At 70.6% G+C, this 20520-nt stretch overlaps 5 protein-coding genes across 12 annotated transcripts; 2 read left to right on the top strand and 3 right to left on the bottom strand.

Annotated features, from left to right (window-relative positions):
- Positions 1–194: 194 nt before the first annotated feature.
- RND1 (Rho family GTPase 1) lies at positions 195–2994 on the bottom strand. 2 transcript variants are annotated; one of them, XM_074565142.1, is made up of 5 exons: positions 2788–2994; positions 2625–2712; positions 1243–1352; positions 986–1120; positions 195–893 (listed from the first exon to the last, which is right to left on the bottom strand). In XM_074565142.1, exons 1-5 carry the CDS (start codon positions 2905–2907, stop codon positions 648–650), a joined length of 699 nt encoding a protein of 232 aa, XP_074421243.1. In that variant the 5' UTR covers positions 2908–2994; the 3' UTR covers positions 195–647. The 2 variants fall into 2 exon arrangements, with proteins under 2 accessions (XP_074421243.1, XP_074421244.1); XM_074565143.1 differs by lacking the exon at positions 2625–2712 and having other exon boundaries at positions 1257–1352; positions 2788–2968.
- Positions 2995–3188: 194 nt separating this feature from the next.
- DRC2 (dynein regulatory complex subunit 2) lies at positions 3189–6159 on the top strand. 6 transcript variants are annotated; one of them, XM_074564959.1, is made up of 9 exons: positions 3189–3209; positions 3751–3897; positions 3990–4157; positions 4222–4391; positions 4519–4657; positions 4762–4956; positions 5034–5252; positions 5333–5485; positions 5618–6159. In XM_074564959.1, the coding sequence occupies exons 2-9, from the start codon at positions 3763–3765 to the stop codon at positions 6026–6028; spliced, it is 1590 nt and encodes a 529-aa protein (XP_074421060.1). In that variant the 5' UTR covers positions 3189–3209; positions 3751–3762; the 3' UTR covers positions 6029–6159. The 6 variants fall into 6 exon arrangements, with proteins under 6 accessions (XP_074421060.1, XP_074421057.1, XP_074421063.1 ...); XM_074564962.1 differs by lacking the exon at positions 3189–3209 and adding an exon at positions 3215–3278; XM_074564961.1 differs by lacking the exon at positions 3189–3209 and adding an exon at positions 3223–3246.
- A 110-nt stretch (positions 6160–6269) lies between these two features.
- On the bottom strand, positions 6270–8450 carry FKBP11 (FKBP prolyl isomerase 11). The gene is made up of 6 exons (XM_074565022.1): positions 8288–8450; positions 7710–7775; positions 6937–7024; positions 6766–6799; positions 6596–6666; positions 6270–6503 (listed from the first exon to the last, which is right to left on the bottom strand). Exons 1-6 carry the CDS (start codon positions 8405–8407, stop codon positions 6286–6288), a joined length of 597 nt encoding a protein of 198 aa, XP_074421123.1. The 5' UTR covers positions 8408–8450; the 3' UTR covers positions 6270–6285.
- A 1717-nt stretch (positions 8451–10167) lies between these two features.
- On the bottom strand, positions 10168–13660 carry ARF3 (ARF GTPase 3). 2 transcript variants are annotated; one of them, XM_074565111.1, is made up of 5 exons: positions 13500–13660; positions 12349–12538; positions 12128–12238; positions 11894–12018; positions 10168–11217 (listed from the first exon to the last, which is right to left on the bottom strand). In XM_074565111.1, exons 2-5 carry the CDS (start codon positions 12494–12496, stop codon positions 11056–11058), a joined length of 546 nt encoding a protein of 181 aa, XP_074421212.1. In that variant the 5' UTR covers positions 12497–12538; positions 13500–13660; the 3' UTR covers positions 10168–11055. The 2 variants fall into 2 exon arrangements, with proteins under 2 accessions (XP_074421212.1, XP_074421213.1); XM_074565112.1 differs by lacking the exon at positions 13500–13660 and adding an exon at positions 13354–13375 and having other exon boundaries at positions 10907–11217.
- Positions 13661–16062: 2402 nt separating this feature from the next.
- Positions 16063–18641, top strand: WNT1 (Wnt family member 1). Its single transcript, XM_074564948.1, has 4 exons — positions 16063–16709; positions 16974–17227; positions 17435–17700; positions 17951–18641. The coding sequence occupies exons 1-4, from the start codon at positions 16609–16611 to the stop codon at positions 18437–18439; spliced, it is 1110 nt and encodes a 369-aa protein (XP_074421049.1). The 5' UTR covers positions 16063–16608; the 3' UTR covers positions 18440–18641.
- The last annotated feature ends 1879 nt before the right edge of the window (positions 18642–20520 follow it).

Raw genomic sequence — 20520 nt, 5'->3', positions numbered from 1 at the left:
CAGGGACTTTACCCTCTGCATCCCCACCCCTGGTGACAGCATAGGCACGCAGCAGTGTCACCATCACCCTTCCCCCCTAGCAACACGGGAGGGACCCCCCCACGGGCTGAACCCCAACAACAACCACCCCCTCCCCCAAAAAACCCCCAGGATTCCCTCCCCCCCCCCCGCCAAAGACAGGACCAGGCGCCCGCTGCAGGTGGGTGGGTCTTATATTTCCGATAATAAATAAGCTTTTTAATAACACTGACCATGGAACAGAGACATCCCCCACCCCCCCACACCGCCCCAGTCCATAAAACAGCCCCCCCAGCACCAAGCAGCAGATGAGGGATGGGGCGGGGGGGGAAGGGAAAACAGCGTGAGTCCATGGATGAGCCCCCCCAGGGTTGGGGGGGCTGAGGAGCAGCTGTTGAGCACCCTCCTCAGGCCCCCCCCAGACCCCCCCGCCATGGGGGCCACCCCTCAGGATGGGGACTGGTGGGGGAAGCGGTGCGATGGGAGGGCGGCAGGCACCCCATCCTCCGTGAGGGGGGGGCTCCAGGGCCCCATCCAACCCCCCACCCCATCCTGGGGACTCAGGGGGGCCGGGGACTTTGAGCAGGATGGAGGGGGGGGGGGCATTCATGTCGCACCCCCCCCCCCCTTCACATGACAGAGCAGCTTTTTGCTTTTTCCTTCTTGAAGGCGGAGGAGATGAGCTCGGAGCGGCTGGGGAGGTGCAGGAGTCTCTTGGAGAGGCTGCGGGGGGGGCTCTTGGGGGGCTGCGGGGGGGTTTTGCTGAGGCAGATGCTGGACACGGTCCGGAAGATGCTGTGGACGCTCTTCTCCGAGGTGAAGGCTGAGCACTCCAGGTAGCCCTCGGCTCCCAGCTGCCTGGCGGTCGCGCAGCCCTGCAACCCAACCCCGCGTGAAGATGGCACAGCACCCCCAAACCTACCCCTCCGGGGACCCCCCCCCACCCGCCCACCCCCCCCTCCCCGACCTGCTCATAGGAGATGGGTGCCTGCTTCTGGTGAGAGAGCTCCATTAGGGTGCTCAGGTCCGTCCGCAGGTCTGTCTTGCAGCCGATGAGCAGCACCCGCGTGTTGGGGCAATAATCCAGGATTTCCGTCTTCCACTACGGGGTTGGAGGGAGAAACAGAGGGCTGCAGTCAGTACAAGGGGAGCCCAAACTGCTGCTGCCGCCCCCACCCCCTCTCAACCTTGCAGAGGGGCTTCCCTCCCCCCCACCCCCCCCACCTTCTTGGACGCACTGTCAAGGGTCTCGGGGCGGCTGATGTCGAAGCAGAGCAGGACGGCGTCCGAGTCGCTGTAGCAGAGGGGGCGCACATTGTCGTAGTAGGGAGAACCTGGGAGGCGGGGGGGGAAAACAAAAAAAAAAAGGGGTGTTATTACATGGCTCCCCCCACAACGGACCCAGACCCCCGGGCAAGAGGGGCTTGCAGAGCTTGGGGCACGGGGAGAGTTATACAGCTTTAGAGCCCCACCACCACCACCACCACCTCAAAATGTCACCTCCGTTCCCTGCAACCCATTAACATCCCCATCGCCCCTAACAAGGAAACGGGAAATGGATTCCGCGGTGTTTATATAACAGTCACCTCCTCCCCCCCCGCCCCGAGTCAGGGAGCCCCACCAGCGGGGAGGGTGTTGGGGGTCAGCTGGCACTCGGCGAGGGGCTACCCCCCCCTTCAATGGGTCCCTGGGGAACTGGGGAAACCAGGACCGCACTAGGGACTGCGGGGGGAGGCAGTGAATGGGGGTGCAGGGGCAGTGGGGTGCCCTTTGGGGTGCAGGGGTGCCCCCCCCCATGGCCACCCCCGACCCCAAAGGGCCTCGGAGGGGGTTTTGCAGCCCAGACGCTCCGTGCGTGGAATAGCAAAGAGGCTGCGCCAGCGCATCGCCATAGCAACGCAGGGACCGCGGGTGGCGGGGGACCCCCCCCTCCGACGGGGGGGGACACTGCAGCACCAGGGCAGGGCTGGCCCTGGCCCCCCCCACCCTGACCCCCCAGCCCTCTGAGGTTACCCAGGGAGGGACAATACCAGGGCGCTCCGTTACTCCCCCCTCCCTTCACAGGCACCCCCGCAGGGAGGGTGCAGGGGCCCTGGCACCCCATACCCCCACCTGGGGGGGCTCACACATGTGCCGGGAGCCCCTCCAGGAAGGGGGTCAGCTCTGTGCCCCCCTCCCCTACCCAGGCTGTGCCCATACCCTACCTGCAAGGCCAGTCCCCAGGGACTCCCAGGCAGCCAGGCCCCCACCCATGTCCCCCAGGGATCTGTCCCCCCCACCCTGAACCAACCCCCCCCAGGGAAACACCCCCCTCCAAGGTTTCCCCACTGCGGCCATCAAGCCGCCCCCCCCCCCCACTGCAGGGACCCCAGCGCACCCCACTGCGGGGCTCCCTCTACTGCAGCCCCCCCACAGGGCCCCCCCAAACCCCAGTGCAGCGCCCCCCAGGCCCCAAATCACCTTCCCACAGCAAATACCCCCACCCTCCCCCCCACCGGGGCCAGAGCTGCCCCCGCCCCGCTGCACCCCCGGTACCGGAGGGACACCCAACCCCCCCCAAAAAAACCTGTGCATGCAACTTCCCCCGCCCCCCCCACCCCCGGTACCGGAGGTGTCCCAGAGGCTCAGCTCCACCCGCTGCTCCTCGCTGGCCAGACACGCCGTGTAGTTCTCAAACACGGTGGGCACGTACGTCTGCAACGGCACCGAGAGCGTCAGCGCCCGGTCCCGCCACTGGTCCCCGGTACCCGGTCCCAGTCCCAGGCTCACCTCGGGGTAGCAGTCCTTGGCCAGCACCTGCAGCATGGCCGTCTTGCCGCACTGCACGTCGCCCACCAGCACCAGCTTGCAGCGGGCCGGGGCGGCCGGTACCGACCTCCGCTCCCGCATGGCGGCGGCACAGCCCGCGCAACACCCCCGCCCGCCTGCGCGCCCGCCGGCCCTGCTCCCCGCCGCCGCAGCGCCCTTATATACCCCGCCGCCGCCGGGCCCCGCCCACGGCGGCGCCCGTCCGCCAATCGCCACGGCGGCTGCCGGCACGCCGGCCAATGGCGGAGGGGCAGGGCACTGCCGGGGCCCGCGCTCTCGGGTGAGAGGCCGTTCCTCCAGGCCAGGGGGCGCTCCTCTGGCTGCGGGCGGAAGTGGGGCTCCGCTCCCGCCCCAAACCGGAAGTGGCCGTTGCTAGACCACCGGTGAGACGCCGGCCGCCGGGCTGCGGGGGCGCGACCGGTAGCGGGATAGGACAGGACGGGACCCCCGTGGTGCGGGAGGGTGTGCCGAGGGGCGGGGGCGATAGGGTCTGGTGGTACTCCAAAGTAGGGGGGTCCTGAAGGGAGAGACAGGGGCGGACGGGGGGAAACGGAGGGTCTGGAGGGGGAGACAGGGGCAGGCGGGGGGAAACGGGGCCTGGGAGGGGTTCTGGAGGGGGAGACAGGGGTGGGCGGGGGGAAACGGGGCCTGGGGGGGTTCTGGAGGGGGAGACAGGGGTGGGCGGGGGGAAACGGGGCCTGGGGGGGGGTTCTGGAGGGGGAGACAGGGGTGGGCGGGGGGAAACGGGGCCTGGGGGGGGGTTCTGGAGGGGGAGACAGGGGTGGGCGGGGGGAGACGGGGCCTGGGGGGGTTCTGGAGGGGGAGACAGGGGTGGGCGGGGGGAAACGGGGCCTGGGGGTGCACCTGGAGGACCCCCGACCAGGACCTTTTGCCTCACCCCCACCCCTCACGCCCTGTGCCCAGCGCCAGCCCGCCATGCCAGGCAAGCGTCGCCCACGGGCCGCAGCCCCCATGGCGGCAGAGGACGAGCTCCTGCTGCTGCAGAGACAAGCGCTGGCGGAGGAGGAGGCGGACAAGATGAAGAGAGAAATGCTCACCCGGTTCCTGAACGTGCGTGGGGGCCCAAGGCGGGTTGGTGGCTTGTTTCCCCACGCACCGCCCAGCCCCTGACCCCCTCCCCGTGGCTCATGCCTCCCCTCCAGGACAAGCTGGCTAAGGAGAAGCGCAGCAGCACCCTGAACCTCCACAAGCTCAACGCGCAGTGGCGGGCAGTGCTGCGGGATACCAAGGACAAGGAGCTGCGCCAGGACATGGAGATCCTCAGCCAGACCTTTGAGCGGGTGATGGACTGCAAGGACAGCGTCATCGAGGTGAGTGTGGGGCGGGTGGGAGGGGGCCCCAGGGCTCACCCATGACCCTCCTCAATCTCCACAGTCTCTGGCCACAGACCTGGAGGAAGCGGAGGAACAGCACGCCCAGGCCCTGCGCAGCCACCTGCACAATGTCGACCGCCTGCTGCAGCTCCAGCGCTGCCGCCTGACGTGCCTGGAGGAGGGGTATGATGCACAGCTGGAGGCCCTGAAGACGGAGTTTGAGGCTGAGAGGTACAAAGAGGCAGAAGGACAGCGGTGGCACCCACTGGCTGTCCTGTCTTGGTGCTGAGCTCTCTCGCGGCCCATTCGGACTGCTGCTGCTTCCCTCTGTCAGCAGCTGCCCTCTTGTTTTCCCCAGGAAGACCATCCTTGAGCAGCACGAGCAAGAACGCTGTTACCTGCGGGATGTGGCGCTGGCTGCGGAGCAGAATTACGCCGAGAACAATCATGAGACCACGCTGAATTTCCAGAGCGCCTGGGATGACATCAAGAACAAGGCACGGGCAGGGGGAGGAACCTGCAAGGAGTCTTTTAGGGCTTGCAAGCAGAGCACACGAGGTTTGGGAGGTGCTGGGTCACCCCTGCCTGCGTCTGTCCCCAGAGCCTGCAGGAGCAGCAGTACAGCCGCACACAGCTGGGTGGGAAGGTGGAGGTGCTCTGGGAGCAGTTCCAGCGGACCACGCAGAGCTACGCGGAGGCCACCGAGCACCAGGTTGCTTTTGAGGCACTGAAGCAGAAGGTCGAGAAGAGCTCCAGGGATATAGAGACGCACGTAAAGAAGCTGCAAAAGCTCCAGGTTGGGGCAGGGCGCAGGGATGGCTGTGGCAGCGGAGATGCCTCTGTCCCCGCTGCTCACGTTTTACCTGTCCCCAGGACTTGGTCACAGCCACCAAGGGCCAGATCGCGGCTCATCTCCAGGAGAGCGAGGAGCAGAACCGGCACATGCGGGAGAGGAAGGAAAAGCTCCTCAGGCAGCTCCAGGAGCTCAGGAGCGAGATGAACCAGGCCAGGGCGAAGGCCCATGGCAGCCTGGCCAGGCTTACGGCGCAGAGCGGTGCTGCCCTGAAGACGCTGGCGCGGGTGGTGGAGAAGGTGAGGCCGGCAGCCCGTGGGCAGGGGGAGCACCAGGGGGGTGCCGCTGTCCCGTCCTGCCCTCACTTGCACCCCACTAGGGCCAGCGCGTCCTGCGTCTGGCTGAGATGTGCCGCAGGCTGGAGACGGAGGAGGAGAAGGTGCTGCCCTTCTACCCTTCCTCGCTGGCAGAGGGGGAGCAGCGAGATGCCCGGCAAGTCCTTGAGGAGATGCCCACGGAGCCCCTGGCCCAGGTGAGGAGACAGTGCCAAGGTCCCAGGCACCGCCGTGGGGGAGCCGAGGGTCAGGATCCGGCCTCGGGGACAGCCCGGCTGGCGCATGGACGGGCTGGGGATCCCCTCGCCTCTTCCCTGCCTCTCGCCCAGGCCATGTGGGACTACGTGGGGCTGGAGCGCTTTTGGCAGCGGTTCAACAAGGCGAAGCTGGAGGAACAGGCGCTGGAGCGGGAGCGGGTGGCCCTGAGCCAGAGGAATCGGCAGCTGCGGCAGCTGCTCCGGCAGTACCTGGCGGGGATCTCCATCACCCAGGAGATGCTGGGCCAGCCCAACCCACTCCTCGCTGTCGAGCACAAGAGCTGTGTCCCCAGGGACTTGCCCCAGGCCAAGGGGGGCCACGCATCCCAACATCCTCTTGGGAGGGGGATGCCCAGCCAGACCCCATCCACGGCTCCACCAGCACCAGCTGAGAATTCCCCCGGTTCAGACCAGGACACCCTGCCAAGCGCTTGGGAGCACCACAGAAACCGTGACTGCCCGGAGGTGCCATTAAAGAGCTGAACTGTGCCCAAAACCATGTGCCAGGGGCCTTATTTCTGGGACCCACTGAGCTTTGTCAGGGCAGGTGTGGATCTGTCACCTCCCGCTCAGGTCTGACACATCACCTCCTCAGCCCCAAGGCTGGAGCCGGGGAGGGGGGACAACACGACAGGCCCTTTCCACTGCTCTGTGTGCCCTCCCTCCCCCCCACCCCGCCACTGACCCCCAGAGCCGGACAGGGCAGACGCAGAGCAGCCATAGATGCCGAGGGGAAGGCTTTATTTCTTTTTGGCTTTGTTCCTCTTCTCCTCCTTCAGCTTCTTCTTGGAGAGCTTGGGGCTGCTGGCCTTGCGGTAGAGGTGGTACCCGATGAGCCCCAGCAGCGCCGGCACCAGCCCCAGGCACAGAAGCGGCAGCACCTCGTTCACCACCTTCTGCCAGTAACCGGCCCGGGACAAAGCCACCAGCTCCACCTCGAACCGCAGCACCGCGTCACCTGGAGGAAAGGGACGCAGAGCCTGAGCCACAGGGGGGTGACGGGGACCCCTCCCCCCCCCCCACCACGGGCACCCTGAGGGTTGCGCTTACCTGGGATGGTGGGAGGGGAGCCCCGCTTGCCGTAGGCCAGGTGAGGGGGGATGATGGCTCTCCGCTTCTCCCTGCCGCGGCAAGAGACGGTCAGCACCGGTGCCCGGTGGGGCCAGACCCACACCAGACTGGGTGGGGGGTACTGCTGCCCACCCCCCCGCCCAACTTACCCCACACACATGTCCAGCAGACTCTGTTCCAGGCCTGCGAGGAGAGGGGGCAGAGGGTGAGCAGGGATGGCCGGGGGCACCCCACAGCCCACTCAGCTGGGATGATCCACCCCAGCTAACGTGTGTGTGTCCCCCGCCAACCCCCGCAGCCCCCCTGGCCCCCCCGCTCACCGGGGATGACTTGGCGCTTGCCCAGCTCCACCTGGAGCGGGTCCCGGCTCAGCGAAGTGTCGATGATGCGGCCATCCTCCAGGCTGCCCTGCGGGGATACGGGCACTGTCACCCCTGGGGATGCAGTGGGGGGGGGGCTGTCCCCATGTGGGTCCCAGCGTTGTTCCACTGCCACTCTGGTGCTGAGGCTCTTGCCCCCGCAGGGCCACCCCTGTGCTGATCCCAGTGTCACCCCCGTGCTAACACCAGTGCTGCCCTGGGGACAGTCACACCCTGCTCCCAGTGCCGGGGGCAAGCCTTGTGCTGGCCCCAGTGCCAACCCGTGCCCATACTGGGGCTGCCCCCCGTGCCAGTCCCAGTACCACCCCTATGCCAGTCCAGGTGCCACCAGGGCTCATACCGGGGCTGTCCCCATGCCTACTCCAGTGCTGACCCTGTGCCAGTCCCAATGCCTGTCCCAGCGCCATCCCTATGCCCCCCCCAGTGCCACCCTCACACCTGCCCCCCCCCCCCCAATACCACCCCAGTGCCATCCCTGTGCCCATCCCGGTGCCACCCAGTGCTACCTCCGTGCCCACCCCAGTGCCATCCCCACACCCGCCCCCCCCGGTACCGCCCCAGTGCCATCCCTGTGCCGCCCCCATGCCCACCCCGGAGCCGCCCCGGTGCTGGCCCAGGGCTGCCGTGCCCTCCCCCCCCGCGGGTGCCGCCGCCGCCCGCCCCGCCCGGCGGAGCGCAGTGCTGACGTGTTCCTCCGGCCGCCCGCCCCGCACCGTGTAGTGGATGTGCACCGTGTCCCCCGGCGCCGACAGCTCCGTGCAGCCCTCGGGGGGAGGCACCTGCAACGAGGAGGGTCACGGGGGCCCAGGGACCCCCGCCACGGAGTCCACGCACCCCCTCCTCCGTGCCCGCGGCCCCCCCCCCCCCCCCCCCGCGAGTGCTCCGTGAGCCGAGCTCCCTCCCGGACCCCCGGTCCTCCCGGTGCCCCGTACTCCCCCTCCGCAGCCCCGTTCCCCCGGTGTCCCCTCTCCGCAGCCCCGTCCTCCCGGTGCGTGCCCCCCCGCCGCGGCTCCGCAGCCCAGTCCTCTCGGTGCCCCGTGCTCCCCCTCTGCAGCCCGGTCCCCCCCCGTGCCGCCCCCCCTGCGCAGTCCGGTCCCCCCTGTGCTCCGCGCGCCCCCCGCCCAGACCGGGCTCCCCGGTGCCCCCCTGCACCCCCCCGGCCAACAGAGTCCCGCCGGTGCCCCCGTCCCCCGCCGCGCCCCCGGTCCCACCCCGCTCCCAGCTCCCCGTCCACGGAGCCCGCCGGGGGTCCCCGCTCCCCCCGCTCCCCCGCGGTGCCCCCGGGGCTCACGAGCGTCTCCAACCGCAGTCCCCGGTCGCCGCTTTCGGTTTCGCTCTCGGCGGCGCGGGCGGGCGGCGGCGGCGGCAGCAGCAGCAGCGCCAACAGCAGCAGCGCGGCGGGGGGCGGCATGGCCGGGCTGGCGGCGGCGGCGGCGGCGGCACCGGGACCGCCCCGCCCGGCCCGGCCCGGCCCCCGGCTACTCCCCGGGCCCCGCCTCCCGGCCCCGCCCCCGCCGGCACCGGCACCGGGCCGCGGGACGGGCACTGCGCCGTCGGGGCGGCCGGAGCTGCCCCGAGCCTCGGCGGGGCTCGGGGGGGATGGATGTCCCCGGGGCCCGGCTCCCCGTTCGGTGCCCGGGGACGCGCGTCCGTCCGGGCTCCGGTGCCACCCAGCCCGGGCTGGCACCGGGCGTCCGTCTCGGCCCGGAGACTGTCCCGGCGCTCCCCGGCTGAGCCGACCGCCCCGGGCAGGGGTCGGGGGGGGGTCCGGGCGGGGGGCCCGTCCCCAGGCACTCACTGAGTGCAGCACCCGCTGTCCCGGCGCTGTCGGGACTCGGTACCAGCAGGCGGCAGCAAAGCCTGGAGAAACCGGCACCCAACCGGGTGTGGGACCCCTGCCTGGCACCCACCCGGGTCCAGGACCCTTCTCTGGCACCCCCTTTAACCCAGCATCCTTCCCTGGCACCCACCTGCTCCCAGGATCCCTCCCTGTCACTCACCTGGGTCGAGAACTCCTCACCAGCACCCACCTGGGTCCAGGACCCTTCTCCAGCACCCACCTGAGCCCGGCATCCTTCCCTGGCACCCAGTGGGCACAAAGCATCCCTGCACCCCAGCACCCCTTCTACGCCCCCCCAGCCATGCGGGACAAGGGAACCTGAGCCCCTCACCAGTGAGGAGCTGGACTGGGGGGACCCGGGCCCTGTGTGGAGCCAAACCTGCCCCAACACCCTCGTGTCCCCATGGCCGGGGGCTGCGGCACAGGGCTGGGGGACATGTGAGACAGCCCCTCCCCACGGGGAATCCCGGCTCGTGGTGGGCAGCCCTGCTTCAGGAGGGTCACTTTGGCACATGGGGGGGGCAGCTGGGCTCCCTCGGCCCTTGCCGGTGGCCATAGCCCTGTTGGCGGTGGTGGTGGTGGTGGCCCCGGTGGTGGCAGTGCCGGCGCAGGCCCCGGTGCAGCTCCCAGACGACGGCATCGGCACGCCGGCCCCACCGGCGCACCCACATACCAGCCCCGGTTGCCGAGAGGTGGGGAAGCCGGGCTGGCGGCTGGGGGCCAGGGCACTAATGGGATTAGGGCCACCGGGTCAGCGCCGGGCTGGCCCCCGCCAGACAAAGCTGCTGGCCCAGCCGGTGGGAACGCGCCGGTGCCGGCTCTGCAGCTCTCAGCCAGAGCCCCGGTCACCCCTGCTCCAGCTCCCCCGGGCAGGAGGAACCCAGGCACCCGGGCAGCCAGCATCGCACACCGCTTTGGTGGGGTCCTGGGGGCCAAGAGCCTCCCCCCCTCAACCAGCCACTAACCCAGAGGGGACTACGGGGACGGGGACAGCAGTGCTGGCCCCAAACAGGACTCAGCCAGGCCCCTGGCCCGTGGCGGGGGGGGGTGACACCGGAAGGTGGGGGGCTGAGCCCCACTCACACCCGTCCCGGCGCTGGCACCGTCCCCACGCCCCGGCTGGGATTAGCGCTAATGGGATTTACCATTTCATCCAATATTCCCCTAAAGATGAGCCTGGGAAGGGGGAGCCCCCCCTCGCCCCCCCGCCAGCCCCCCGCGTCCCGCTAAGCTCTTTCTAATTAAAACCAGCCCAGGGCTGTCCATCACCGTCCCCCTTGGCGGGACCCCCACGCCAGGGGGGCTGTGGAAGAAGAGCCATGGGGCAGCACTACATAAAACAAGTTTAATATCCAAGGGGGGGGGGGGGCCGGGGGGTCACCCACCGTCTCAGGCGCGGGGAGTGGGGGAGAGGGGGGGGCCAAGTACACACGTCCCCGGACGGGGCAGAGCCGCAGCGACACGTCACACCAAGCACAGACCGGGGGTATAAATACGGTGCCGGGGAGGGGGGTGGGGGGGGTACAGTACGGGGCCGTCTGTCCGTCCGTGAGGGGCAGGGACATACAATCACTATGCTGGCATGGGGCTGGGGTGCAGGCGGCCAGGGCTTGGGGGGGGGGGCGGGGGGTGTGGAGACACGGCTGGGGGGAACCACGGGGGTCCCAGCAGCCCCGTGCCTCCCCCCTGGGGGTCGCGCTGCGGGGAGGAGACCTGCCTCGAAGTGACATGGGGGGGCCAGGGACGTGTGGGACCTCCCGGGGAGGGCGGGGGGAGGGCGCTGGGGGAAAGCGGGGGAAGGTGTGTATGGTCCCAAATGCCCCCTGCGGCCCCGCGGCCCCCACATTTGGTCCAGAGGAAGGCGAGGGGTGCGGGGACATGCACAGGGACGGGGTGCCCCGGCATGGCCCCCCCCTCCCCCGGGCAGGGCAGCACCGAGGTGGCCCCCAGCCCCCATCCCGCTCCCCGGGGCTCTGCCCCCCACCCCCCCAGATAAGTTATATATAGCTATATTTCCACGCACGCACACACGAGATCCGAGGGGAACCGAGGAGACCCCAAAAAAAGGCAAAAAACCCCACAGCAACCGGTGCCAGAAGAAAGCAAAACCCAACCGGGGCGGGGAGGGGGCGGCCGGGGGGGGCCTGGCACAGCCCCGGGGGGGAACCGGGGGTGCGGGGTGGGGGTGGGGGGGCGGGCCGGGGCCAGCGGCCACCCGCTCACTTCTTGTTCTTGAGCTGGTTGGCGAGCCAGTCGAGGCCCTCGTAGAGCCCGTCCCCGCTGGTGGCACAGGTGGCCTGGATGTACCAGTTACGGTGGCGCAGGGAGTGCAGCCCCAGCTTGTCCGTGATCTCCGCCGCGTTCATGGCATTGGGCAGGTCCTAGGGCAGAGATGGGGTGACAATCCAGCCTCGAGACCGCGGGGATGGGTGCCACGCCGCCGCGGGGGGCCGACAGTGGCCCCGATGCCGTGGGGACAGGCGCTATCGTGCCACGGCGGCTGGCAACCAGCCCTGATGCTGCGGGGAGAAGCGCGGGCCTGCCGCAGGGACGGGAGACGCCGGCCCCGATGCCATGGGGATGGGCATAGTCCAGCCAGAGGCGGTGTTAAAGACCAGCCCTGACGCCATGGGGAGGAGCGTGGGGCTGCCACCAAGGTGTTAAACCCCAGCCCTGATGCCACAGGGATGGGCACAGCCCTGCCAGAGGGAGTATTAAATACCAGCCCTGATGCCACAGGGATGGGCACAGCTCTACGACAGGGGCTGGTAAGATCCCAGTCCCGATACCACGGGGATGGGCATGGTCCAGCCAGAAGGAGTATTGAACACCAGCCCCAATGCCACGGGCACGGGCACAGCTCTAAGACGGGGGCTGGTACGATCCCAACCCCGATACCACGGGGATGGGCACGGTCCAGCCAGAGGGACTGCTGAATACCAGCCCTGATGCCATGGGCACAGGCATGGTCCTGCCATGGGCATCGCTAGATACCAGCCCTGACGCCCCAGGGATGGTCCTGGTCCCACCAGATGGTCTCCCCCCTCCCCGACCCACCTGCTTGTTGGCGAAAACGAGGAGGACGGCGTCTCGCAGCTCGTCCTCTGCCAGCATTCGCATGAGCTCCTCCCGCGCCTCGTTCACCCGCTCCCGGTCGTTGCTGTCCACCACAAAGATCAGCCCTGGGGACAGCGAGTGGGCGCTGCTGGGGGCGCAGGGATCCGGCCGGACCCACGGCCATCCCCGGCAAGCCCTGTCCCCCCACCTCCGGCGTCCCTGGGGAGCACCTACCCTGGGTGTTTTGGAAGTAATGCCGCCAGAGGGGCCGGATCTTGTCCTGCCCACCCACGTCCCACACGGTGAAGCTGATGTTCTTGTACTCCACCGTCTCCACGTTGAACCCTGTGGGGAGCGACAGCGGAGGAAAACTGAGGCACGCGGGGCCGCGAGCCCCCTCCCAAGGAGCCCTGATGGGGAGGGGTTCCCGCCTGGTGCCACCCCCCCTCGCACACCTATGGTGGGGATGGTGGTGACGATCTCCCCCAGCTTCAGCTTGTAGAGGATGGTGGTCTTGCCGGCAGCATCCAGCCCCACCATCAGGATCCGCATCTCCTTCTTCCCGATCAGGCTCTTCAGCAGGTTCCCAAAGATGTTGCCCATGGTGACGGCGGCGTTGGCTCCGTCCGCAGGCGAGGCCGGATCCTGCGGGGGCACGGGGCCGGCGTTTGGGGCTAGGGGGTGGCCCTGAGGAGGGGGGGGGGGGCTGCGGAGCTCCCCTGTGCTCCCCACAGGGACCCACATGTCCTGGGGGGATGCGGGGCTTGGGGGACCCCGGGGGGTGGGGCCAGGGCCAGGCACTCCGTGGGGGCTGCCTCTGTGTGCGGCTCAATGTGGGGGGGCCGTGCTGGGGGTGGGGGTGTCCCCCCAACCCCGTGCTGCACCCTACAAGGGGACAGGCCAGGGCTCTGCAATGGGGGAAACTGAGGCATGGGGTCCCAGCCCTTCTGGGGGGGGGGGGACACGACACACAACAACCCCCACCTCGACAACCCCTGCACCCCCCCAGCCCATTCACGGCTCCCCCGGCCCTGTAGCCTCCTCGAAGGGGGGCCCCGAGCGCCCTCCACCGCCCCCCCCCGCACCGCAGCGCGCCCCTCCCGGCCGTAGGCTGCCGCCCGCCCCCGGGGCCCCCCCGCAGCCCCGCGGCGCGACGCCCCCCGAATTCACTGCCCCCCCCGCCCCCCCCCCGACAGCAGCACACCCCCCGCGCTCTCCCTGCGCCCCTCCAACGCACCGCCTCCCCCCCCCCGGATTGCAGCGCACCCCCAAATCGCCGGGCCCCCCCCCCTCGCGCCGCACCGCCCCCCCCCGCCGCATCGCCCCCGCACGCCGCACCGCCCCCCAGGCGCTGCCCGCTCCCCCCACGCACCCCGCGCCCCTCCCGCTGCACCGCACAAGCACCCCCGCCCCCCCCCCCGGTGCGATGCCCCCCCCGGTGCTCCGCACCCCCAACGCACCGTGCACCCCCAACCGCACTGCAGCCCCCCCCGCGCCGGTGCGATGCCACCGCCCCCCCTCCCGCCCTCCGTTGCAGCGCTCCCGCCGATGCACGGCGCCTCGGACCCCCACCCCCACCCCCCGGTGCGAACAACCCCCCCCGCACCTGGTGCCGGTGCCGGTGGCGCCCCCCGCCCGCAGCTGACTCTGCACCGCTCCCGCCGCCGGAAGCGGAGGCCCGATCGCGCCGATCTCGCGAGAGCTCCCGGTGCCCCCCCCCACCCCCCCGCCCCGCTTCCCGCCCCCCCCCCCCTCCGCCCCCCGCACCGGGCCCGGGGGCGCGCGCGGGGAGGGGGGGGGGCGACGAGCTCGCGAGAGCCGCGAACCGTTTCCATGGCAGCGGCTGCAGCAGTGCGGGGTGGGGGGGCCTGCACCGGGGGGGGCTGATGGGAGCGGGGTGGTCCCGGTGTCCCCCCACGGCATGAAACCCCTCCGGGAGGGCACGGCGAGGGAGGAGTGCCCTCTGCTTCACCGGGGGGGCGGGGACCCCCATAACCGCACGGGGGGGGACAGGGGACCCCAGCAACTGCACGGGGGGGACAGGGGACGCCCTCCCCGCACAGAGCCCCCCCCATCCCGTCCCGGTGCTCACGGGCCGGGCAGGGGCTGGCAGCGGGTGCGGGGCACCCCCGGCTCCCCCCCCCGCCCCCCCACCCCGATCCGCCCGGCTGTCCGTCCGTCCCGCTGTCCGTCCGTCCGTCCGTCCGTCCGTCCCTGCTCGTTGCGGCGGGACGGGACGGGTCGGGACCGGCGGCGCCCCCCGCCCCCGGGCAGGTAAGGGCGGCGGTCCCGGGGGCACCGGCAACACCGGTCGCCCCGACGGCTGCGGGAGCCGCGCCGCGCCGCCGGGCTCCCGCGGACAGCCCGGGGCCGGGGGTTCCCGAGCATCGACACCCCCGGGGCCGCCGTCGGGCTGCGCGGGGGCAGCAGAGGAGATGGGGCGGGGAGCGGACGCCCCGGGGGGGTGCTCGGGGCAGCGGGAGGCGGCGGGGGACGGGGTGGGGGTCCGAGGGTAGCGGTACGGGGGTCCCGGGATGGGGCGGGGAGGAAAGTCGTGTTTGGGCCCCGCCGCTGGTGGCACAGCCCCGGGCAGGGCCCTCCCGGCCGCGCCCCGGGGCCTCCCCGCGGCCGCTGACCTCAGCCCCGGGAGCCCCGACGGGGCGGCGGCCCGAGGGCGCGGACACCGCCTGGCCCGGCCGGGAACCGGGGCGGGGGGTGAGGGGGTGGGAGCCGCCGTCCTGGAGCAGACCCTGGGGCGGCCCCGAGCCCCTCCCGGCCCGGGGGAGGGGGTGACAAGGGGGGGGTGCCCGATGCGGGACACCCCCCTACACCCCCCCCGCCGGCCCGGGCTTTGTCCGTCCTTGAATTGAAATGGTGAGCGGCGGCCCCGGTCCGTGACGGGCGAGCGGGGCTAATCCGGCCCCGCATGACTGGTCCGGGGAAACCACCGCGGGGGGATTACCCCCCCCCCCCCCGCACCCGGCCACAACGGGGGGCTCAGCTCAGACCCCCACCTCGTCCCGCTCGGCCCCGCACCGGGGAGTTCACCCCCGGGTGGGGGACAGCAGGAACAGACCCTCGTCCCCACCGAGACGCGTGTCAGCACCGGCCCTGCGTCACCGTGCCCTGACCCTGGGCACGACAGGCCGCCCCCCCCGCGGCCGGGCACCCCCTGCCCTTCCCTCCGTCACCTCAACGTCCGCCATCCCTCCCTTCATCTCTCCATGCGCCCCCCCGCATCCATCCCTCCCTCCATCCCGCCATCCCACCATCCCTCTCTCCGTCCTTCTCTCCCTCCATCCCTCTCCCCTCGCTCCATCCCTCCCTCCGACACCCAGTGCCGGCCCAGGCCGGGCGCCCCGGGACAGGGGGGGCCGTGCGGGGCCGTGCCCGCACTCACGAGGGCTTCACACCCACGGGCACTTTCGCGGGGGGCTCGGGGACCCTCTGCGGAGGGTGGGACACCACAGAGAACCGCAGTCCCGGGACAGCCCGACCCGAGAGGCGAGAGGACGCGGCCGCCCCGTCGCGCCGGGCACGGACTGGGACGGGCGGCGGCCGGGACGGGCTCCGGACCGGCACCGGCGACCGGCTCAGCCCCGACGGTCCCGCGCCCCGGGAGGGCTGCGCGTCCGTGCTGCCGCATCCCCAAACCCGGGGGTCCCGGGACGGCGTCCCGGGGCTGTCCCGGGACTGTGGTCCTCTGTGCGCCCTGGGCTGTCCCAGGACTCTGCCCCTCCCGTGCTCCCGGGGCTGTCCCGGCAGATCCCGCCACTCCACTCCCCCGTGCGCCCGGGGCTGTCCCGGGAGATCCCGGGCCGTCCCCGGCCCCCGCTCTCTCCGTGCGCCCGGAGCTGTCCCGGGCCATCCCGGGCTGTTCCGGGACCTGTTCCTCCTTGCGCCGGGAGCTGTCCCGGGCCGCGCCGGGCTGCCTCCGCTGCTGCCGGTGCCGGCAGAGCGTGTGCGCGGGGCGATGGGGCCGGGCGGGGAGGGCGGGGGGCGGCATTCGGGGTGTCCCCCCCCGCCCCGTCGGCCGCGCTCTGGGCACGGGGCCGGGGCGCAGCCACCCGCCGGGCTAATCCGGGCCGTGACGGACAGGCCCGGCGCCGCCGCTCCGGCCGCCCCAATAAGAGGTGCCGCGGCTCCGCCGCTCCCCATTGTTAGGGCGAGGACGCGGGGAGGCCCCGCTCGGCGGGACCGGCCCATGGGGACCCTCCGCGCCGCCCCTATAAGAGGGAAGGGGCTGGAAGATGCTCCCGGGTGCTGAGCGCTGCGCACCCTCCGCGCCGAGTCGAGTCCAGCCGCGCCGCCTCCCCGGGGAGCCGCGGGGTACCGCGCACGGCCCGCCGAGCACCGACACCGGGCACCGGCACCGGGTACCGCGCACGGACCGTTGAGCACCGGCACCGGGCATCGGCACCGGGTACCGCGCACGGATCGCCCGACGCCGCGCCCCGGGAACCGGGCTGGGAGCGCCGGGCACCTCACTCCCGACGCCGTGCCCTGGGCACCGGGCACCAGCCGCAGCCCGGTGCCGGCCCGCCCGCCCCGCGGCCCCCCGCGGCCGCCCTCACCGGAGCCGCCCGCCCTGCCCGCGCCCCGCGCGTCCGGAAACACGCGTGGATGTAGCGGCCGGGCCGGGGGCTCCGCGGCACCATAAATACCCCGGCGGCCGCTCGCCCGCGCACTCTGCCGGGGCTCCCGGGGCTGGAGCCATGCGAGCCGCCGCGCTGGGGCTGGCGCTCCGGGCGCTCTGGGCTCTGGCCCTCTCCTCCCTCTCCAACACGCTGGCGGTGAACAACAGCGGACGGTGGTGGTGAGTCCGCCGGCACCGGGGCGGAGGGGGGGAGCGGGGCCGGCAGCCGGGATGGGGCGTGCAGGTGCAGCTCGGGGCGGGGGGACACACACACACGCACACACACGGGGATGTGACCCCCAGCTGTGGGGGATGCCCGGGGAGGAGGATGCTCTGGTAGCAGAGAGGAGCCAGGTCAGGCCCCCCCCCCCGAGGGGTGTTGAGGTGGGGAGCGGGATGCCGGGGATCCCTCCTTGGTGATGACCGTCCTCGACTGTGCCACAGGGGCATCATCAACGTGGCCTCGTCCACCAACCTGCTGACGGACTCCAAGAACGTGCAGCTGGTGCTGGACCCCAGCCTGCAGCTGCTGAGCCGCAAGCAGCGCAAGCTGATCCGCCAGAACCCCGGCATCCTGCACAGCGTCAGCTCCGGCCTCCAGACTGCCATCAAGGAGTGCAAGTGGCAGTTCCGCAACCGCCGCTGGAACTGTCCCACCTCCCAGGGCCCCAACATCTTCGGCAAAATCGTCAACCGGGGTGAGGCTGCAGGGTGGCGGGAGGCGGCGCGGGGCTCCCCGGATCCCCTCCGCGGAACCCCAAGATGGGGTGCTTGACAAAGCACCCCCACTTCCCCACGGGGCTTCACCAGCCCATCACCAGCCCGTCGTGGCTGTGGGTTGGGGGTGCCGGTGGGCACCCCCTCCCCACCCCGGCAGCACCCTGAGGTCCCGCTCCCCTCCGCAGGCTGCCGGGAGACGGCGTTCATCTTCGCCATCACCAGCGCTGGTGTGACGCACTCGGTGGCCCGGTCCTGCTCCGAGGGCTCCATCGAGTCCTGCACCTGTGACTACCGGCGCCGCGGTCCCGGGGGGCCCGACTGGCATTGGGGGGGCTGCAGCGACAACATCGACTTCGGGCGCCTCTTCGGGAGGGAGTTTGTGGACTCCAGCGAGAAGGGCCGTGACCTGCGCTTCCTCATGAACCTGCACAACAACGAAGCCGGGCGCATGGTGAGGGCGCGGGGGGGCTGCGGCAGCCCCGGGGAGGGGGACTGGGATGGGCATGGCCGCGGAGCCCCCCAGCCTGTCCCCACGCGTGGGTTGGGAACCATCAGAGACATGTTTCTCACCCGGCTTTGGGTGGGCTGAGCATGATGTGATGCCACGGGGGAAGTGGGGTGCGGGAGCAGGGTGGTCCCTCGGGGGGGTCCCAGGCTTCTCACGGTGCCCCACATTCCCCCCCCTGCCCCGGCCCTTGCAGACGGTCTTCTCAGAGATGCGCCAGGAGTGCAAGTGCCACGGCATGTCGGGCTCCTGCACCGTCCGCACGTGCTGGATGCGGCTGCCCACCTTCCGCGCCGTGGGTGACGTCCTGAAGGACCGCTTCGACGGCGCCTCCCGCGTCATCTACGGCAACAAGGGCAGCAACCGGGCGTCGCGGGTGGAGCTGCATCACCTGGAGCCGGAGAACCCGGCCCACAAACCCCCCTCGCCCCACGACCTTGTCTACTTCGAGAAGTCGCCCAATTTCTGCACCTACAGCGGGAAGACGGGGACGGCGGGCACAGCCGGGCGCTTCTGCAACAGCTCCTCGCCGGGGCTGGATGGGTGCGAGCTGCTGTGCTGTGGGCGCGGGTACCGCACGCGCACCCAGCGCGTCACCGAGCGCTGCAACTGCACCTTCCACTGGTGCTGCCATGTCAGCTGCCTGAACTGCACCAACACGCAGGTGCTGCATGAGTGCCTGTGAGCCCCCGGGGACCACCCTGCCCAGCCCCGGAGGGGGTCTGCGCCACCCCCCATGACGGGTGCCCGGCTGGTTTGAAGGCGCCCACGGGTGGGTGTGTGGCTGCGCCCTGGGGACACCCCCCCCCACCACCACCCCCCCCACCCCTCACCCCGGTCCTGTCCCGTCCCGGGGGCCAGCAGCCGGCCTGGATGTGCCGTGCACCTTCCCGGACACCCGTCAGCCACTCTGGCTCTGTAGGGTCCCCTTCTCACTGTAAATAAAATATTTATTGTGGACGGTTTGATGCCGCCCCCCCCCCCCCCCCCCATGCTTCACTGGCCCCAGGCCCTGTTTTTTATAATTAAAAAATAATAATAATTATTAATAATTAATAATAATGCTTTGTTACAGGTTTCACTGATAGCCTTTAGAGAAGAATAAAGGATATATTTTTATCAGTCCTGCCCTGATTCATTTCTGGGGGGCGGGGGAAGGGAGGGGATGAGCTGGGGGTGGGGGGGAAGCAATGTCCCCCAAACTGTGGGGCTGGGCAGCCGGCCCCCACTGCCCTCATCCCTCCACTCCGTCTGTCCGTCCATCATCTCTCCATCTGCTCACCTCCCCGTTCCATGGCCATCGGTCCCTCCAGCCGTCTGTCCGTCCACCCTTCTGCTCCTTTCCTTTGCCCTCCCCTCCACCATCCCCTCCCTGCAGACCCTTTTCTCTCTCCCGCCGTGCCCGTCTCCAGCCCAGCCGTCCCTGCCGCCGCTCCCAGCCGGGGCGTCCATCCCCGTGGCCGGGGCGCCCATCACCATGGCACCTGGGCTGCAGCATCCCCGGCACTGGAATTTGCCGGGGCGGCGGGACTGGTGCCGCCGGGGCCGGGCGTTGGGAGCGGCCACGGGAGGTAAAAGACGGCAGACAGGGAATGAGCATCGTCCATCACTGCTCCCGGCCGGGGCTGACGGCTCCCCTCGGCTCCGGGGGAGGAGGGGGGCCAGGGAGGGCACTGAGGTTACTGGGGCTGGGGGGGGTGTCCGAGACTGGCCACCGGCCCCACATGCAGCCCCGCACCCTGGCGTGGGGTCTGGCTGCAGCCAGAGAAAGGTCGTGGCAAAGGTGGGGTGGCAGCTTTGTGGCTGGCAGGTGCCCTGCTGGCAAGAGCATCCCCCTGGGATGAGCATCCCGCGGGCATGGCATCCCGCCGCGACGGGCATCCCCTTGGAATGGGCATCCCACTGGGACGGGCATCCCACCGGGGCGAGTTTTCCCCTGGGATAAGAATCCCACAGGGGTGGACACAGCCCCAGGACGGGCATCCCTGGGAAGGGCATCCCTCCAGGACAGCTATCCCACTGGGACGGGCATCCCACCGGGGCGAGCATCCCCCCGGGGTCCACGTACACCCGGCTCCACCGTGACTCCACACCCTGGGGGCAGGACGGGGTGAAAGGATGAGCTGCAACCCCCGTCTCCACGTCCATCACGGGGTGAACCACGGTGACGTCCAGTCACGGGGAGGGGGCACTGCCCGGGGACCCTCAGTGCCCACCCGCGGTGGGGGTCCCCACAGCCCGGGCTGCCCTGCGGCCGTAGCCGGGAACCTCGCGGGGCCCCTGGGGATTCACGGCATCAAAGGCTGCGGGATGACGCTGCTGCTGCCCGAAATATCCCCCGGAGCCGATAGTGGAAAAGTTGATGTTTAGACTCAGAGGAGGAGGGGTGGGGGGGGAAAAAACCCCAGGGGCCCCCGCTGTCCACGCCAAGGTAAAAACACAGCCTGGTGTGGCGAAATAAAATAAAGAAATGCGAGAAAAAACGACTGGAAAGGAACACAGCCCGAAATAACCCTCCGAGCATCTCCCGCCTGCCGGGAGTTATCTGCCTGCTAAATTCTGCACACGCACAGGGCATGAAAATAGCCTGTTTTCCTGCGGTAGCGAGTCAGGAATATAGATAATGACATTCTTATAAGTCACCTCTGTTACTCAGCTTTTCCTGCATGCTGGTGACCGCTGGGCACCTCAGGCAGCCGCGACCCCCAGGGCGGGCAGGGGCACCCCCGGTGTGGGGCGGGCACCCGGCTGCTGGGTGCAGACCTC

This window comes from Larus michahellis, chromosome 22 (genome assembly GCF_964199755.1).
Source record: "Larus michahellis chromosome 22, bLarMic1.1, whole genome shotgun sequence".
In the NCBI taxonomy this organism is placed as follows: domain Eukaryota; kingdom Metazoa; phylum Chordata; class Aves; order Charadriiformes; family Laridae; genus Larus; species Larus michahellis.
Note: the sequence above shows the minus strand (reverse complement) of the source record. Positions and strands in the feature narration are given on the sequence as shown.